We start from the raw sequence: 15,702 nt of genomic DNA, 5'->3' as shown, positions 1-15,702 counted from the left end.
GTGAGAGAGAGAGATCAAGATAGAGAGAGAGAGAGGAACATGTATGTGAATTTGTAAATGTGTGTGCATGTGTGTGCATCATTAAAACCTAGAGCCAGCTGTCACATAAACCATCCCAATGTTCTTTGTCTTAGTCAGAATAACGGTATGCACCAAAATAACAACCTTGTGCAAGTTAAATACACTAATAGAGAAAACACATAACACACTTTGAGGATGCTTTTAAATTGTACAAAAACCTATATATAGTGGCTTTGAAACCTAAAACGCTTTGTACATTAGGCTAGTTGTAGGGGGAAATGAAGAAACTAGAGCATAAATGTATTGGTAAAGGTTAATTTTGCAAAGAGATATCTTGCTGTAATTTGGAATCCCCCTACAAAATGTTATGTTGGTCTAAGGCCATGTGATTTATGGCTGAAAAATATTGTTTTGAAAATATATAAATTAAATGGTCTAGCTTGCGGAGCTTGCCTACGCTGGTGAACGAGCGTTATAAATGCTTGTCCCTGATCGCCATCTTGTGGTAGATATGCAGCAGGCCTCCTTTCAACAAATGAAATACACCTCTTGATTTTGAAGAATATGGCTTATAAACTGTAATGAGGTTTTACAATAACAACCCGATAAAGAAAAGCAGGTCCTTTTACTTAATTGTTTATGTTTTTATTACCATAGGATTGCTTACTTATAAACAAATACATGTTTTGTCATACCTGGGATCACACCACCAAGTTTATAAATTACATTTGAATGCAGATTGGCTGACAGCCGTGGTATATCAGACGTTGTACTCCGGGTATGACAAAACATGTATTTTTACTGCTCTAATTACGTTGATAACGAGTTTATAATGGCAATAAGTCACCTCTGGGGTTTGTGGTACATGGCCAATATACCATGGCTAAGGCATGTATTTATGCACTCTGGGTTGCATCGTGCATAAGAACAGCCCTTAGCCGTTGTATATTGGCCATGTACCCCCCATGCCTAATTGCTGAAATGAAACAGGGCTACCAATATAATTTCGAACGTTCGAGTGGCGTACATGGTGTTATCGCGGTATTTCAATGCTATATACTCGCGAGATATTATGAAGGGGGCGTATGCTGACAATGTACAGTCTATCTAATGACGTAGCAAGCCTTTTTGCCATGTATAACTTACACAGTCTGGTCTAAAATAACTCATGATAAAAACCGAGTCCACAGAATGTCAGATGAAGAGATTCCTTCAACTTCCAGAGAGCCTGTACCCGAAGAAGAAGAGGTGAGCATTTAAAAGCAGACATCTTCTTTTCCAGAAATATGAGACTGTACTGTTAGGTTGCTAGAAGTTTGCAGTTTTGTTCAATTGGGGGGAACATGGCGGGAAGGAGGCTTGCACATCTGCATAGCTCTCTGACAGATGTTAGGTAGCTACCAGGTCAGACGCTGGGCTGGCCAGCAACCATAACAATGGGTTTCGTCGTGCAATTCATAGACATTTAGCCAATATTCCCGTAGACTTCTATAAATGCTGCCAATTTGTAACCAGTGTGACAAGCGTCGTAGTCCCAGACCGAGCCTCTGACTGTATAGTAGTAGCTTGTTGTGTATCTCACTCAGCCCTGGCAGCACAACACACGCAGCACGAGCAGCCTCAAGCAAATCAGCTGTCAATTTCAACACTGGCTGTTGTGCTTTGGGGACTGTCGAGTTGGCTATAGCTAGCTACAGTAGCTATGTAATATGTTTTATGAAGAGTAGCCTAACATTAAAGGTGAAGCTAAATGCTTGAACTTCAGAAGGCATAACTTTTTGCACATTTTATAATACAATTTGTGCATACAATATGTGAACGTGCACAAAATTGATTGCACAAGCGTCACATGAAGCCAATTTGCAACCAAAGCCATAATCATTCAACATGTAGAATAATTTTGCATTAATTCAGAGGAAATTATATACAATACACAACAAATTCCCTTAATAAGGCCCACTGAAATAGAACATTTAATTGTTTTAAATTGCACATTACATTGATGTTACCAAATCATAAATATGTACAGTACGTTGAGAATGTAATAAAGTAGTCTACTGTGTTTCAGCTGAAGCCACCTCTGAAGGCTGTGCCCAAGGCGGAGGGGGAGTTGGATCCAGAGTATGAGGAGAAAAGGGTGAGACAAATTGCTTTCTCACAAACATTCTTTATAGATATCTAAATAGGATTAATTTGCGATTTTAAGATGCATTTGCAAGACATATTACTCTAGGGATTATCACGTCACACAAGAGTAGTCACATCTTGGTTGAATTCTGTGCCAGATATTTGATATGTTTATTTTTCATCATTTTATTTTTCTCCAACTTTTGCAATGGGCTCCCCACTGTGGTACATGTTTGAAATTGCAGTGTATAGGGAAAGTGAATGGCAAAATGACAGTTTAGCATAACATTGATCTCATATCCTTACTAGTAAAACAGAACCTGTTGGTTTAACTTTTTATTTTCTCCCTGTCTTTTAATCATAGAAAACAGATAGAGCGAACCGGTTTGAGTTTCTGCTCAAGCAAACAGAACTCTTTGCCCACTTCATCCAGCCTGCATCTCAGAAGTCTCCTACTTCACCACTGAAAGTGAAACCTGGACGACCTCGCGTTAAACAGGATGAGAAACTAAATCTCCTCTCTGTTGGAGAGTATGTGACTGCTGACTTGTTTTAAGAGTCCTGACATTATTTGTATGTTTTTGAATTGACAGGTCTGTTATTTTGGTCAATAAACCATGAAATAATAAACAATACAATCTGTTTACCATTGTACCACTACCAGATATCATTATTTTTTACAAACTATTTGTCTACCTCCTGTGTTTTTTACAGTAACCGCCACCGACGCACAGAACAGGAAGAAGATGAGGAGTTGTTATCTGAGAGCAGGAAGGCAGCTAACGTCTTGGTTCGCTTTGAAGAGTCGCCATCCTGTATGATGTTTTCATATAGCTTAAATGCTAATGTTAATGCTCTCTGTGTAAATGAACAGTAGCAGCTGTAACTCAGTGTTGTATTCTATCAGGTCTATACCTATAATCCTAATTAGCTCCCATTTGAGAATAGCTGACGATGGATACGAATATAATTTCCTTTTTTTTCATTAACCTTTTACCGCAGTGGGCTAAATCAGGGTTATACAGAGTGATTCTTGGTAGTCTTAAACACATCTTCTTTGATACAAAAATATACACCTCACACACATTGATGGTTGTGGGTACCATGTCAGATATAGAGTTGAAATGTATTCCATTTTGAATTTGCATCCCAATATTACACTTTATATACATTACAGAAGACTGAAATATAACAACTGTTTGACATAGAAACACCGGATCTTCATTGTATTTTTAGAGGGCGCTTTTGGTCATTGACTGCAGGAAAGGGCTACAGACATAACCTATTTTATTTTCCAGATGTGAAAAATGGAGAGCTGAGAGATTATCAAGTCAGAGGTCTCAACTGGATGATCTCCCTTTATGAAAATGGCATTAATGGAATTCTGGCTGACGAAATGGTAACAACTGTACCTTAAACATGCAATTAACAATAGTTTATGTTTAAGTGCCAGAGCCTTATATTGAGATAAATATGTATATTATATCTATATCCAAATGTAAGTAAGTGCCACTAGTTGTGAGTCAAGCTGTGTATGACAGGTTGTTTATTTAAGCAATAAGGCCCGAGGGGGTGTGATATATGGCCAATATACCACGACTAAGGGAGATGCAACGCTGAGTGCTGGATACTGCCCTTAGCCGTGGTATATTGACCATATATCACAAACCCCTGAGGTGCCTTATTGCTATTTTAAACTGGTTACCATTGTAATTAGAAGACTAAAAATAAATGTTTTGTCATACCTGTGATATATGGTCTGATATACCTCGGCTGTCAGCCAAATACGCATTCAGGGCTCGAACCACCCACTTTTTAATTAAGTAATAAGGCACGATGGGGTGTGGTATATGGCCAATATACCACGGCTAATGGCTGTTCTTAAGCACGACGAAACGAGGAGAGACTGGATACAGCCCTTAGTCGTGGTATATTGGCCATAAACCACAAACCCCTGGGGTGCCTTATTGCTATTATAAACTGGTTACCAACGTAATTAGAGCAGTAAAATTACATGTTTTGTCATACCCGTGGTATACAATCGGATTTAACACGGCTGTCAGCCAATCAGCATTCAGGACTCGAACTACCTACTTTATAATTGTGTGTTGACAACAGGGCTTAGGGAAGACCCTCCAAACCATTGCATTGCTGGGATACCTGAAGCACTACAGGAACATTCCAGGCCCCCACATGGTTCTGGTTCCCAAATCAACGCTACACAACTGGATGAATGAGTTCAAACGCTGGGTACCAACCCTGAAGGCTGTCTGTCTTATTGGGGACAAGGATGCAAGAGTATGTCCTGTTTTTTCTCTTGATTGACACTGATTGAAAATGTGTCCTCTTATAAAGCATTATCAAGTGGGTAGCTAACCAAGACCACAGATGACTCCTTTGACAAATGTTCTCCTTATTGGCTAGGCGGCGTTCATCCGCGATGTCATGATGCCAGGGGAATGGGATGTTTGTGTCACATCCTATGAGATGGTCATCAGAGAAAAATCGGTCTTCAAGAAGTTCAACTGGAGATACCTTGTCATCGACGAAGCTCACAGGATAAAAAATGAGAAGTCCAAGGTATGTACTCTAATGAAAATAATTGTGGTCTGAACCAAGCTTTTCTTTCTACTTTTCAATTAATTAAACTCTGGCCAATACATTTTTTTTGAATGATATTTATGTAATCTTAACATCTGTCCGGTGTTGTCAGCTCTCAGAGATTGTCCGTGAGTTCAAAACCACCAACCGTCTCCTCCTGACTGGAACACCTCTGCAGAACAATCTCCATGAGCTGTGGTCACTCCTCAACTTCCTGCTGCCTGATGTCTTCAACTCTGCCAATGTGAGTGCTACCTCTGTCTGTTCTCTCCATGTATTTCTCTAGTAGGGATATTCCTCTCCTTTAGATGAATGTGACTGGAATGCTAAATGGAGGAAGAAAATAAAACCATATCGCTCCAGGCAAAATGAACTACATTATTTTGTTGTTTTGTGTCAAAAGACCCTCCAGCAGTAACTTAATGTTTTTGGTTGTTCCATTTTATACCACCTAGTTTCAATGAGCATCTGTCAATCACGGAAGTCCTCAGCCCCACCTGACATGCTTCTTGTCTTTCCATGATGTGTCAGAGAGGGAAAGGTAGCCCCGAGCACAGGCCTCCCCCTCAGGCACTGCTCTGTTCTGTTGTCAGTTCCTCCAAGTTTGTCTGGGATCCTTCACCCCCACAAGCTGTAGCTTATCATATGTATCCTGTCCTTTCTCTAACACATTCCCCTCTGCAAATGAAGCCAAAGCACAATCATCTTTACTCTCTCAAAATTATATGTAGCACTTTAATGGAAAATCTTTACTTGTTGAAAACAAAAGGAAAATGTTCCTTATATTCTCAGGACTTTGATTCTTGGTTTGACACCAACAACTGTCTGGGGGACCAGAAGCTGGTGGAGCGTCTGCATGCGGTAAGCTGTGTTTCACATTTCCATTACTCTCAAAGATTACTGCAGAATTCTCCTTATCTATTATTCTGTTGTGTTAAGAGATGGATAATAAAATGTATTTAGTTAGAAAAGTATTTGCCTTGTTAGTGTGCTGTTTGTTATAGAGCCCGACCGATTATATCGGTTCACTGATATTATTATCCGATATTGGCCTTTTAAACGCTATATCGCTATCAGCTGTTAATTCCACTGATAACCGATATTCAATAAATAGGATGAAAAAAGGGAATGTCGTGCTGATCTGAGCACTTCTCATGATGTCATTATTTAACATTTGAAGCATATTTGTTGAACAATTGCTCTTTTGGATGGCAAATCGGAATTGGTATTGGACCCAAGTAAACATATATGTCAGGCTCTAGTAGGTGCTTAGGCCTTTCCTTCTTGTGTAATAGGCTGTTTGTTCAGGTGCTGAGGCCTTTCCTTCTTGTGTATAACGTAATGTTTGTTCAGGTGCTAAGGCCTTTCCTTCTTGTGTATAACGTGATGTTTGTTCAGGTGCTAAGGCCTTTCCTTCTGCGTCGGATAAAAGCTGAAGTGGAGAAAAACCTGCCTCCCAAAAAAGAGGTGAAGATTTACCTCGGACTGAGTAAGATGCAGCGAGAATGGTATGTTTTTGGTTCAAATACTTTGTCCTTCCCAGTGTTGCCCATAGCTTGTGTTGGTTCAACATTTCTACGAATTAAATTCTTTCCAAAATAATTTCAAATGAAAAAAGGTTTTGTTGTTCTATTTTTGTTAGGTACACACGAATTCTGATGAAAGACATTGACATCCTCAATTCTTCTGGAAAAACAGACAAGATGCGTCTGTTGAATATCTTGATGCAACTGCGGAAGTGCTGCAACCACCCATACCTGTTTGATGGGGCCGAGCCCGGGCCCCCCTACACTACCGACAGTCACTTGGTCACCAACAGTGGCAAGATGGTGGCCCTGGATAAACTTCTGCCCAAAGTCCAGGAACAAGGTGATACACCCATCATTCAAGGATTTTACTGTAGTTTATCCCATTGATGTATACTGTAGTTTATCCCATCTTCATGTATATTTGATGTGTTTATCTCAAAGAGATCTGTGGTTGTCACTGTACATTTGCAGTTGTAACAGACGTTGCAATAGGTTGTCTATGCAAACTCTGATAAATGGATGAACATAATGGTCTTTAAAAGGCAAGGACAACCTCAGAGGACGCAGGCTCAAAAGATTGCGTACTGTTGAAGGATATCAGGATTCACATGTAGAATTTATCATTTTCTTGCGAAGTTTTCTTGATTAGAAAGGTTCATTTGACTCTCAAATCAACCATGCTCATTTAGAATGAGATGAATCAAACCTTCCTGCCATGCAAGAAACCCTATGAATAATTTTCTCTCTTTGGAGATTGCATTTGAGCTATGTGACCTGATAGTGTATGTATGCTGTTCTGTTCTCTAATGGAATGACTATGTTTTGTCTCATTGGTTGCCAGGGTCTAGAGTCCTCATCTTCAGCCAGATGACCAGGGTCCTTGACATCCTTGAGGACTACTGCATGTGGAGAGGTTATGAGTACTGCCGTCTAGATGGAAACACTCCACACGAAGCCAGACAGGTACGGAGCATGACTTCAGCTGATGAGGCCTCATTGGCCACAACACAGGCTCCCATGGAAACCATAAGGAGCTATAGTGGAACTGTATCAAATCATGGACTTTAGTTTAAGCCACTACTTTGTCTACCGTGCTCGTACTGACCCTGCTTGTAAAAATGTTTGCTCTAATGTGTAAAGTGTCTACTTCAACTACATAAAAACTGATATTTTAGACATTGTCTGCCTAATGTTTTATGGCACAGGTGTCAAACTCATTCCACGGAGGGCCGAGTGTCTGTGGGTTTTCGCTCCTCCCTTGTACTTGATTGATTAAATAAGGTCTCTAATTAGTAAGGAACTCCCCTCACCTGGTTGTCTAGGTCTTAATTATGAGGAAAAAATTTAACCTGCAGACACTAGGCCCACCATGGAATGAGTTTGACACCCCTGCTTTATGGCCGTGTTTCTAGGACGCCATAGAGGCCTACAATGCTGAAAACAGCAGCAAGTTCATTTTCATGTTGAGCACCAGAGCTGGAGGTCTTGGCATTAACCTGGCAACTGCAGATGTCGTCATCCTGTATGACTCTGATTGGAACCCTCAAGTGGACCTGCAAGCAATGGTGAGAAACATTTCATTTGTGGCTTCCTTGGAAATGTACATCTATATATTAAGTGTTTGGAAAAGTAAGTATTAGTCATTTAGTGTGAAATTCTATGTCATGCATACAAAAATACTAGTAATGTTGATTTATAACACTGGCTTGTATTTCAAAGAAATAGACACCTCATCAACTGAGGAAATCGGTGTGTTTGTTTTTGCCTCTCTAGGACAGGGCTCATAGGATTGGTCAGAAGAAACCAGTGCGTGTGTTCCGCCTCATCACTGATAATACAGTCGAAGAGAGGATTGTAGAAAGAGCTGAGATGAAGTTGAGGCTAGACTCCATAGTTATACAACAAGGTATTCAGCATGTTTTTGATTCCAACTTCATGGTTTGTCATTACATGTTAAGCAATGGTCTTTGGGACAGGTAAGACAGACAGACCTTGGTTAGGCTTGGGACAAAATGATACCAAATGCATGCATGTATGCAGATCACACAAGGTTGGTGGCACCTTAACTGGGGAGGACAGGCTTGTGGTAATGCCTGGAGCGGAGTGAGTGAAATGGTATCAAATACAGCAAACGCATGGTTTCCATTCGCTCCATTCCAGCCATTATTATGAACCGTCCTCCCCTCAGTAGCCTCCTGTGATACAGATACTAGTATCAGTTTACAGAAGGATCTAGACCCTGAGACATGAATGTAAGAGGCTGCTGCAGGGTACATTCAGTCCCACACCCCAACTACTTCTCACATCTTTCAACTTTCCAGGGAGGCTGATGGAGCAGTCTAACAAACTGGGGAAAGATGAGATGCTGCAGATGATCAGGCATGGGGCCACTCATGTCTTCGCCTCCAAAGACAATGAGCTCACAGATGAAGACATTAACACTATCTTAGAGAGGGGGGCAAAGAAGGTGAGTGAGGGAACAGCACATAGTGTTTGGTTGATAGACTGGCTGTTTGGTTCTCTGTCTTGACCTGTCCTTTTGACCTGTCCTAGACGGCTGAGATGAACGAGCGCATGGAGTCTCTGGGAGAGAGCTCCCTCAGGAACTTCACGGTGGACACAGGAGGAGCAGAGACCAGCCTCTACAACTTTGAAGGGGAGGACTACAGAGAGAAGCAAAAGGTATCACATTACTACATGCTTTGTCATGGCTCTTGACCTGTTAATAGCATCAAAGAGACGCTTGAGATGATACTGTACTTAGAGTAGCTCGTTCCCTTGTGCCTCAGGTTTAATTTCATTTCAGTTATTGAACTTTGTGAATACTGTGTGACAGAGGTAGATATGACGTACAGAGTATGCTATTCATAGATGCTTATGACATAAACTTTATGAAACCACCATAACCATAAAATGAGGTGTGCATCATATACCATATACTGACTTGATTCCCCTTGTGAGTCATGACCTGGCCTTGTTTTGTAGCTGAGTATGATGGAATGGATTGAGCCTCCTAAAAGAGAGAGGAAAGCCAACTATGCGGTGGATGCCTACTTCAGAGAAGCCCTGCGTGTCAGTGAACCTCGAGCCCCCAAGGTAACGCCCACTCACAGATTAAGCACACAGAAACTTCAAGGGCTGCCGCCTTGCTTTGTATCCCTGCTTATAAACAACATGCTTATTCAAGGGCTGCCCCCTTGTTCATGGGTGAGTTGCTAGTCAGTAGTCAATCCTTCGTCTTGTTTCCCCATTCTTCCAAATAATGATGGCCAGTCAGGTCAGAAAGATGTCCATGGAAGTGGCGTACATGTTAATCTTGCTCACCAGAACATGATTAATAATGATGAATGTATTTCAGGCCCCACGTCCCCCCAAACAGCCCAACATCCAGGACTTCCAGTTCTTTCCTCCTCGCCTGTTTGAGCTGCTGGAGATGGAGATCCTTTATTACAGGAAGACTATAGGCTACAAGGTAAGAGAGCTGTAGTTAAGTTCGTTGTCTGATAAAGAAAGTGTGCATATGTTATCTTGTATATCGTTATCGTACAGTAGCTTTAAGCTTGGCCGTTTATAGTAATGTATTTTTGTTTCCACGTCTTGCTGGTTCTATTTTACTGAAACAATTTACAAAGTTCAATATTTAAAAAACAACATTTTGAAATCTGTTGGTTTGGGCTTTCACACAGCCAACATGTTACACATGGGAGTCGTGGATAGAGTCCATAGAAGTGTGTCTCAACTCTGACATTTGTGAGCAGCATCCCAAGTGCTTCGCTGTGCCGAGGCTCTCACTGCCAGGGCAGGCTGCTGAACTGAGACAGATTGGAGCTTGTGCTCCTCCATGGTGCCAGAACCACAGAACACACACACACATTCCCCCTATGCCACCTGATCCCAGGGTACATCTGTTCAGTTAGTCTGGTTCCCCAACAGGCCTGTCTATCGCTTCACCCAGCCTTAGCAGTCTCTTGCCTCGTAGCGAGAGACGGTGCCGTTCAGTGTTATGTCTCATTGGAGCTGTCTCTAATAGGAGCTGTGTGTCTGTTCTCTCCCCTGTGCCGCTGCAGGTCCCCAGGAGCCCTGACATCCCCAACGCTGCCCAGGTGCAGAAGGAGGAGCAGAGGAAGATTGACGAGGCGGGGCCCCTCAATCCCGAGGAGACTGAGGAGAAGGAGAAACTTCTCACACAGGTACTGCAGGGTGCTAGGCGAGACACAACTTTCGAGATTCCTGCATAAATTATTTTAGTAAGTAAGATCCCTATTTGTTTGTCACAAAAAGTGCCATGTTATTGGACATTCTAAAGCTTTTATCTAAGCAAGTGCTGTGTTTGTGGTGAATGTTGTTTCACAGGGGTTCACAAGTTGGAACAAGCGAGATTTCAATCAGTTCATTAAAGCCAATGAGAAATACGGCCGTGATGACATCGACAGCATTGCTCGGGATGTCGAGGGGAAAAACCCTGAGGAAGTCATTGAATATTCTGGTAAAATACCGGTCCTCATCAGAATCATCCTCATATTTATTCCATTATAATTGTGTTTCCTTTAGACACATTCTTGTATCTGTTTTAAATAACCATGGTTATTACAGATTATAACTTTTTTATGCGCCACACGAGTCCTTTCACACATGTTCTTGTTTTATTTTCAAGCCATTTTCTGGGAGCGGTGCAATGAACTCCAGGATATTGAAAAAATCATGGCTCAGATCGAGCGTGGCGAGGCCCGTATCCAGAGGAGGATCAGCATTAAGAAGGCGCTGGATGCAAAGGTCAACTACTGTACTTTTTACTCATTTCTATTGGGCACAAAAACATCTGAAACACAACCAAAACAAACAGCCAATGCATCCACAATTTGTAGAGTCACAAGCTTGATGTAGTCATTGCATACTATGAATATGGGAACAAATATGTAACTTTTACTACTTTAATACAGATGTAAGTGAATTTGTCCCAATACTTTTACTCCCCTAACATGAAGGGACTATGTACAAAAAGTGCTGTAATTTGGATGGAAATACCCTCAAATTAATGCTGACAGTTTACTGACACTTTAACCTCCATAGTCATTGTTTGATTTGAAATCCAAACTTTTGAAGTATAGAGCCAAAAAAATGCTTCACTGTCCCAATAATTACGGAGGGCACTGTATTTCCTATGGTAGATACTCTGGAAATTACATATTTCAAATTACTCCTATGAACCTTTTATTTGAGTATGCTCCAAGATTACTTCTTATTTTCAAATTGACTAAATGGAAATGTTGTTTTGATCGTTTCAGATTGCGAGATACAAGGCCCCATTCCATCAGTTGAGGATTCAGTATGGCACCAATAAAGGGAAGAACTACACAGAGGAGGAGGACAGGTTCCTGATCTGTATGCTCCACAAGATGGGCTTTGACAAGGAGAATGTTTATGAAGAACTCCGACAGTGTGTCCGGAATGCTCCCCAGTTCAGATTCGACTGGTTCATCAAGTCCCGAACTGCCATGGTACAATATGTCTTGAACAGTTTGACTATCTATGTTACAGAAGTCTTGGGTGAGCAAACATGGGGACACTTACAGTATTTGAGATGACACCTGGGCTGCCTCTGGGATAGTTCATGAACCCAGTTATAGTGTCTTAAGCCCTAGTGCTAACGTGCACCTTTTGTCTTGATCATTATTATACCAGCTTTTAAAATCTTTTGACATGTAGCACCATTGACTTATGGCATCTGTAATTTTTTAACAAATTATATTATTTCAAATAGTATGTCAAATCATTTGCATACATGGAGGTGCCAGCTAATCTGGTCACAATGCGGATACAGTGGACGGATAAGAGACACATTTTAGCACAATGTGTTGACACGACAAACCTTGATCAGATAGTGATTGGATCATATTAATCAGATCAGGAAACGTACATGTTAGTGCAAGGTGTAAATGAGGCTTTGGTGTCCTCCTTCGCTGTATCTGGACCATCATAAAAACATGTTTTATTACTTTTATTATAGACTTTACAGTGAGTTCAGAGACAATCTTGTTTGCTTCCCTCTCACATGATCTATAATAGGTATGGTTGAATATAGAATTGTATTTGTTTCAATGTGGCCCTTATTTGCAAGTTGAGATGGATGGGAATTCATGGGAGGAAAGACTATTGTTCAGGTTCACGCATACATAGACACTTCCTTGCAAACAATAATGAGTCGTTAGGACGTCCACAGGACATCACAAAATGGTCAGCTGAAGTAATCAGGATGTTGTGTCATGGTCCCCTGGAGGTTTTTGTCTAGTTCCTGGTTTTTCCCGGGGACGTTGCCTGATTGTTGCAAAGAAACCCCCCCCCCCCCCCCCCCCCCCTCAAAAAATATATAAATAATTACACCACTTGTTACTGTTATCAAGCCTATCAAGGCCCTGATTGGTGAACCACTGAACCACTGCTAGGGACACCCACACATAAACAGTGCTTTTAACTTACATATTTGACATGCATGATTACATTATGTATATTCATACAATAATTAGTATTTAACATGTCCTCACCTGGGCTTTGAACTGACAACCTCTTGTTTCACAGCATTCTACTCTTCCTGCTCCACCATGTCAGTATCAATGACTGGTTTCACTTTGACTTCAAAGTAAATCTCAGCTCTGTTCAAAATACACTGAAGAAAAACTATTATAATTATCATAGGGATTCAGGAGTAACATAAAAACAGAATAATATGCCCCACCAACATCAGACTACTGTATACTGAAAATCTCAACTCAAATCACCGAAATAAGTCAGTGAAATCAATGAAAGAATAGTCAGATTAACTGATAACTAAAATAGCAGTCTCCTGCTAAATGCAGAGATTTATTATAGGTAATGAATGTGTAGGGGACTTCTGAAATTCTCCCGACTTTGTGGCGCAGCAGGAAGATCAGCATACCCCAAATCCAGAGGTTGAGAGTTCAAATCCTAGGTGGGGTCATATTGAAAAGTTACTAGTGATCATGTCAAATGTAATCATATTCTTGTTGATTGAAGATTTTTTACACAATTGTAGCTGAACAGCGTCCCACTTACCTTAAAACCCCCATACCATCATCACGTAACAAAAACCTCCAGAGGGCCTGGACACAACGTCCCGTGAATGTCTAGGGAACCTTAAGAGGACGATGACACAACATCCCAAGAATGTCCTAAAAATGTTCTCGGGGACATCCCCGGGACTAACCAGAACTAGGCAAAACCTCCAGGGAACCGTGACACAATGTCCCAAGAATGTTCAGGTGACCTTCAGGAGACCATAACACAATGTCCCAAGAACATCTTAAAGATATCTCTGGGTCAAACCGGGAACTATAGAATGGTCCCCCAGAGCATGGTCCCTTGGGAACATCACGTAATGTTCTTAGAATGTGCTCGGAACGTCAGTGGGATAACGTCATGCTGAAACCCTTAAGGGACCAAATGGGAACATTGACAAATGTCCTCAGGACGTACCCTGTTTGCTAGGTTACCTCTCGGGTTATTGGGAACATCGCCAAATGTCCTCCGGATGTCCCCTGTTTGCTGGGTTACCTCTCTGGGGTTATTTATCATTACTTTGTGTTTTTGACAAAGTGGTATGTTACATGAACTGTTTTGGTTATTAAAATGTCAATATTATGAACAAAAGCTGTAATAACCACACAAGGAGAATAATGAATAAATATTAAAAACTAGTTTGCTTCAAACAGACTGGCTAACCGAGAGGAACATCAGACATCCATTGTAGTATCGTTTTGTTTTCTCTACAAACAGTTTCCTCTTCTTCCCCCAGGAACTTCAGCGACGCTGTAACACTCTCATCTCCCTCATCGAAAAAGAAAATATGGAGATAGAGGAAAAGGAACGTGCTGAAAAGAAGAAAAGGACCACAAAAAGCCAGATGGTAATTGATCTTACTGTTTCAAAACAAACATATACAGATTTTAAGGTACAAAATGGGTTTCACCATAAACACACAACCAGTGGTTTTGTTTTTGGGATAAACATTTTGTGGGAAGAAAATGACATATTGGCTAACCATCTTGAGGATTCCAAACCATGTTACCATGAAAAATGTGTCAATACTCATGTTAGAATATGAGTATTTCAGTGATTACATACATTGTAACATTTACAAGTAGACATGTCATTGATTTGATTCTGTCAGGCCCACAAAAGGAAGGCAGATGCGTCATCAGAAGCCACAGGACGTAAAGAGAAGAAAGCCAGAGCCTGAAGACGTCATTGAACTAATGTAGCTCCCATCAGGCCCAATCCTAACTTGAAAGATAAGTAATTCGGTAATTTGATTTATGCACACAGATCTCAAATTAGGATTCGGCCCATCATGAACAAACAGCATTAATCACCCACACAAAAAAAATACAAACACAACATTCAATAGCTGTAGTAATTTCTGTGGAAGTGAGTGGTTTCTCATTTTTAAGACATTTTGTATTGCTGTTTTTGCAAGTGTTTGATGCACTTTTCAACTCAACATGCTATATACGTATGTACGGATTTGTTTTGATTGTTGTCTCATGTCTTGTGTAATTGGTGGTGAAATAACGATGGCTGTTGTTTAAGCTATGTGTTTGACACATTGTTATTATGCTTCATTAAGTGGTTCCCCTTATGCACTTTATATAACCTATTGCTTTGCACATGTCCTAAACTCTTTTTATGCTGAGTTTAATTTCATCTATCCTTTTTAAGCTGTGTTGGTATTTGAACAAAAAGTGATTGTTGTATTTCGCTTTTCCTGTTGTATTTTGTTACGTGTGAGTTCACTTATTAAACAAAATCCAACCTTAATTATATAGTAGTTGACATTTTTTGAATGTAACTATTTTGATATGTCTCACAAAATCCTCCTACATTATATTAAAATCACTAAACTAATGTAAAGGACACTGTGAACCCAACAGTAACAGATAGTATTAGAAAAGCACTACCTAGTACCAATTTACTGTATGTTGTATTTGGCACTAACTGTGATAACACGTTGGACCCCCATTTTTGTAGGCATAAAATGTGTATAGTTCCCCTTTTTAACAAGTTCTAGAGCATTAATAATCTTCACTGAGCAATGAGGTTGAATTTAAACTGCTCATGTGTTATTGGGAGGAACTCTTCGTGCCTCCATGGCCCAATTCTTAATAAGGATGAAGTTACACTGTATGGCCACATGGGGGCATTTTAACGCTGTCCTAGAATAAAAGGTGGCGTTAAAGCAGTGGATTAGTCTGAGAGTAAGCTATATTCATCGTGTCATTTAAATAACCTGTTAAGAAACCCCTTATATTGCAAACCACCCTGCAGTCATGTTGATCTTCGCCTTGAACCAACTCAACTCGTGTTTAAATTTGTATTATTGTTTTCAAAAAGCACACACATACTGTTAATC

General features: G+C 40.6%; 1 protein-coding gene across 1 annotated transcript; it reads left to right on the top strand.

Moving 5' to 3' along the window:
• The first annotated feature begins 1,116 nt into the window (after positions 1 to 1,116).
• Positions 1,117 to 15,110, top strand: smarca1 (SWI/SNF related, matrix associated, actin dependent regulator of chromatin, subfamily a, member 1). Its single transcript, XM_046305579.1, has 24 exons — positions 1,117 to 1,269; positions 2,090 to 2,158; positions 2,513 to 2,679; positions 2,863 to 2,963; positions 3,447 to 3,547; positions 4,267 to 4,446; positions 4,573 to 4,728; positions 4,862 to 4,993; positions 5,542 to 5,610; positions 6,148 to 6,257; positions 6,392 to 6,618; positions 7,120 to 7,241; positions 7,691 to 7,843; positions 8,052 to 8,184; positions 8,600 to 8,745; positions 8,832 to 8,960; positions 9,264 to 9,374; positions 9,637 to 9,750; positions 10,346 to 10,468; positions 10,632 to 10,764; positions 10,933 to 11,051; positions 11,564 to 11,776; positions 14,089 to 14,199; positions 14,464 to 15,110. The coding sequence occupies exons 1-24, from the start codon at positions 1,213 to 1,215 to the stop codon at positions 14,530 to 14,532; spliced, it is 3,045 nt and encodes a 1,014-aa protein (XP_046161535.1). The 5' UTR covers positions 1,117 to 1,212; the 3' UTR covers positions 14,533 to 15,110.
• The last annotated feature ends 592 nt before the right edge of the window (positions 15,111 to 15,702 follow it).

This window comes from Oncorhynchus gorbuscha, linkage group LG16 (genome assembly GCF_021184085.1).
Source record: "Oncorhynchus gorbuscha isolate QuinsamMale2020 ecotype Even-year linkage group LG16, OgorEven_v1.0, whole genome shotgun sequence".
Classification (NCBI taxonomy): domain Eukaryota; kingdom Metazoa; phylum Chordata; class Actinopteri; order Salmoniformes; family Salmonidae; genus Oncorhynchus; species Oncorhynchus gorbuscha.
This window is presented reverse-complemented; position numbering and strand designations above follow the sequence as displayed.

Bases quoted from the DNA above. Each gene is read 5' to 3' on its own strand.
- smarca1 (XM_046305579.1), top strand. From the start codon at position 1,213: ATGTCAGATGAAGAGATTCCTTCAACTTCCAGAGAGCCTGTACCCGAA. The intron at 1,270-2,089 runs GTGAGCATTTAA...ACTGTGTTTCAG, and splicing joins CTGTACCCGAAGAAGAAGAG to CTGAAGCCACCTCTGAAGGC. The intron at 2,964-3,446 runs GTATGATGTTTT...TTTATTTTCCAG, and splicing joins CTTTGAAGAGTCGCCATCCT to ATGTGAAAAATGGAGAGCTG.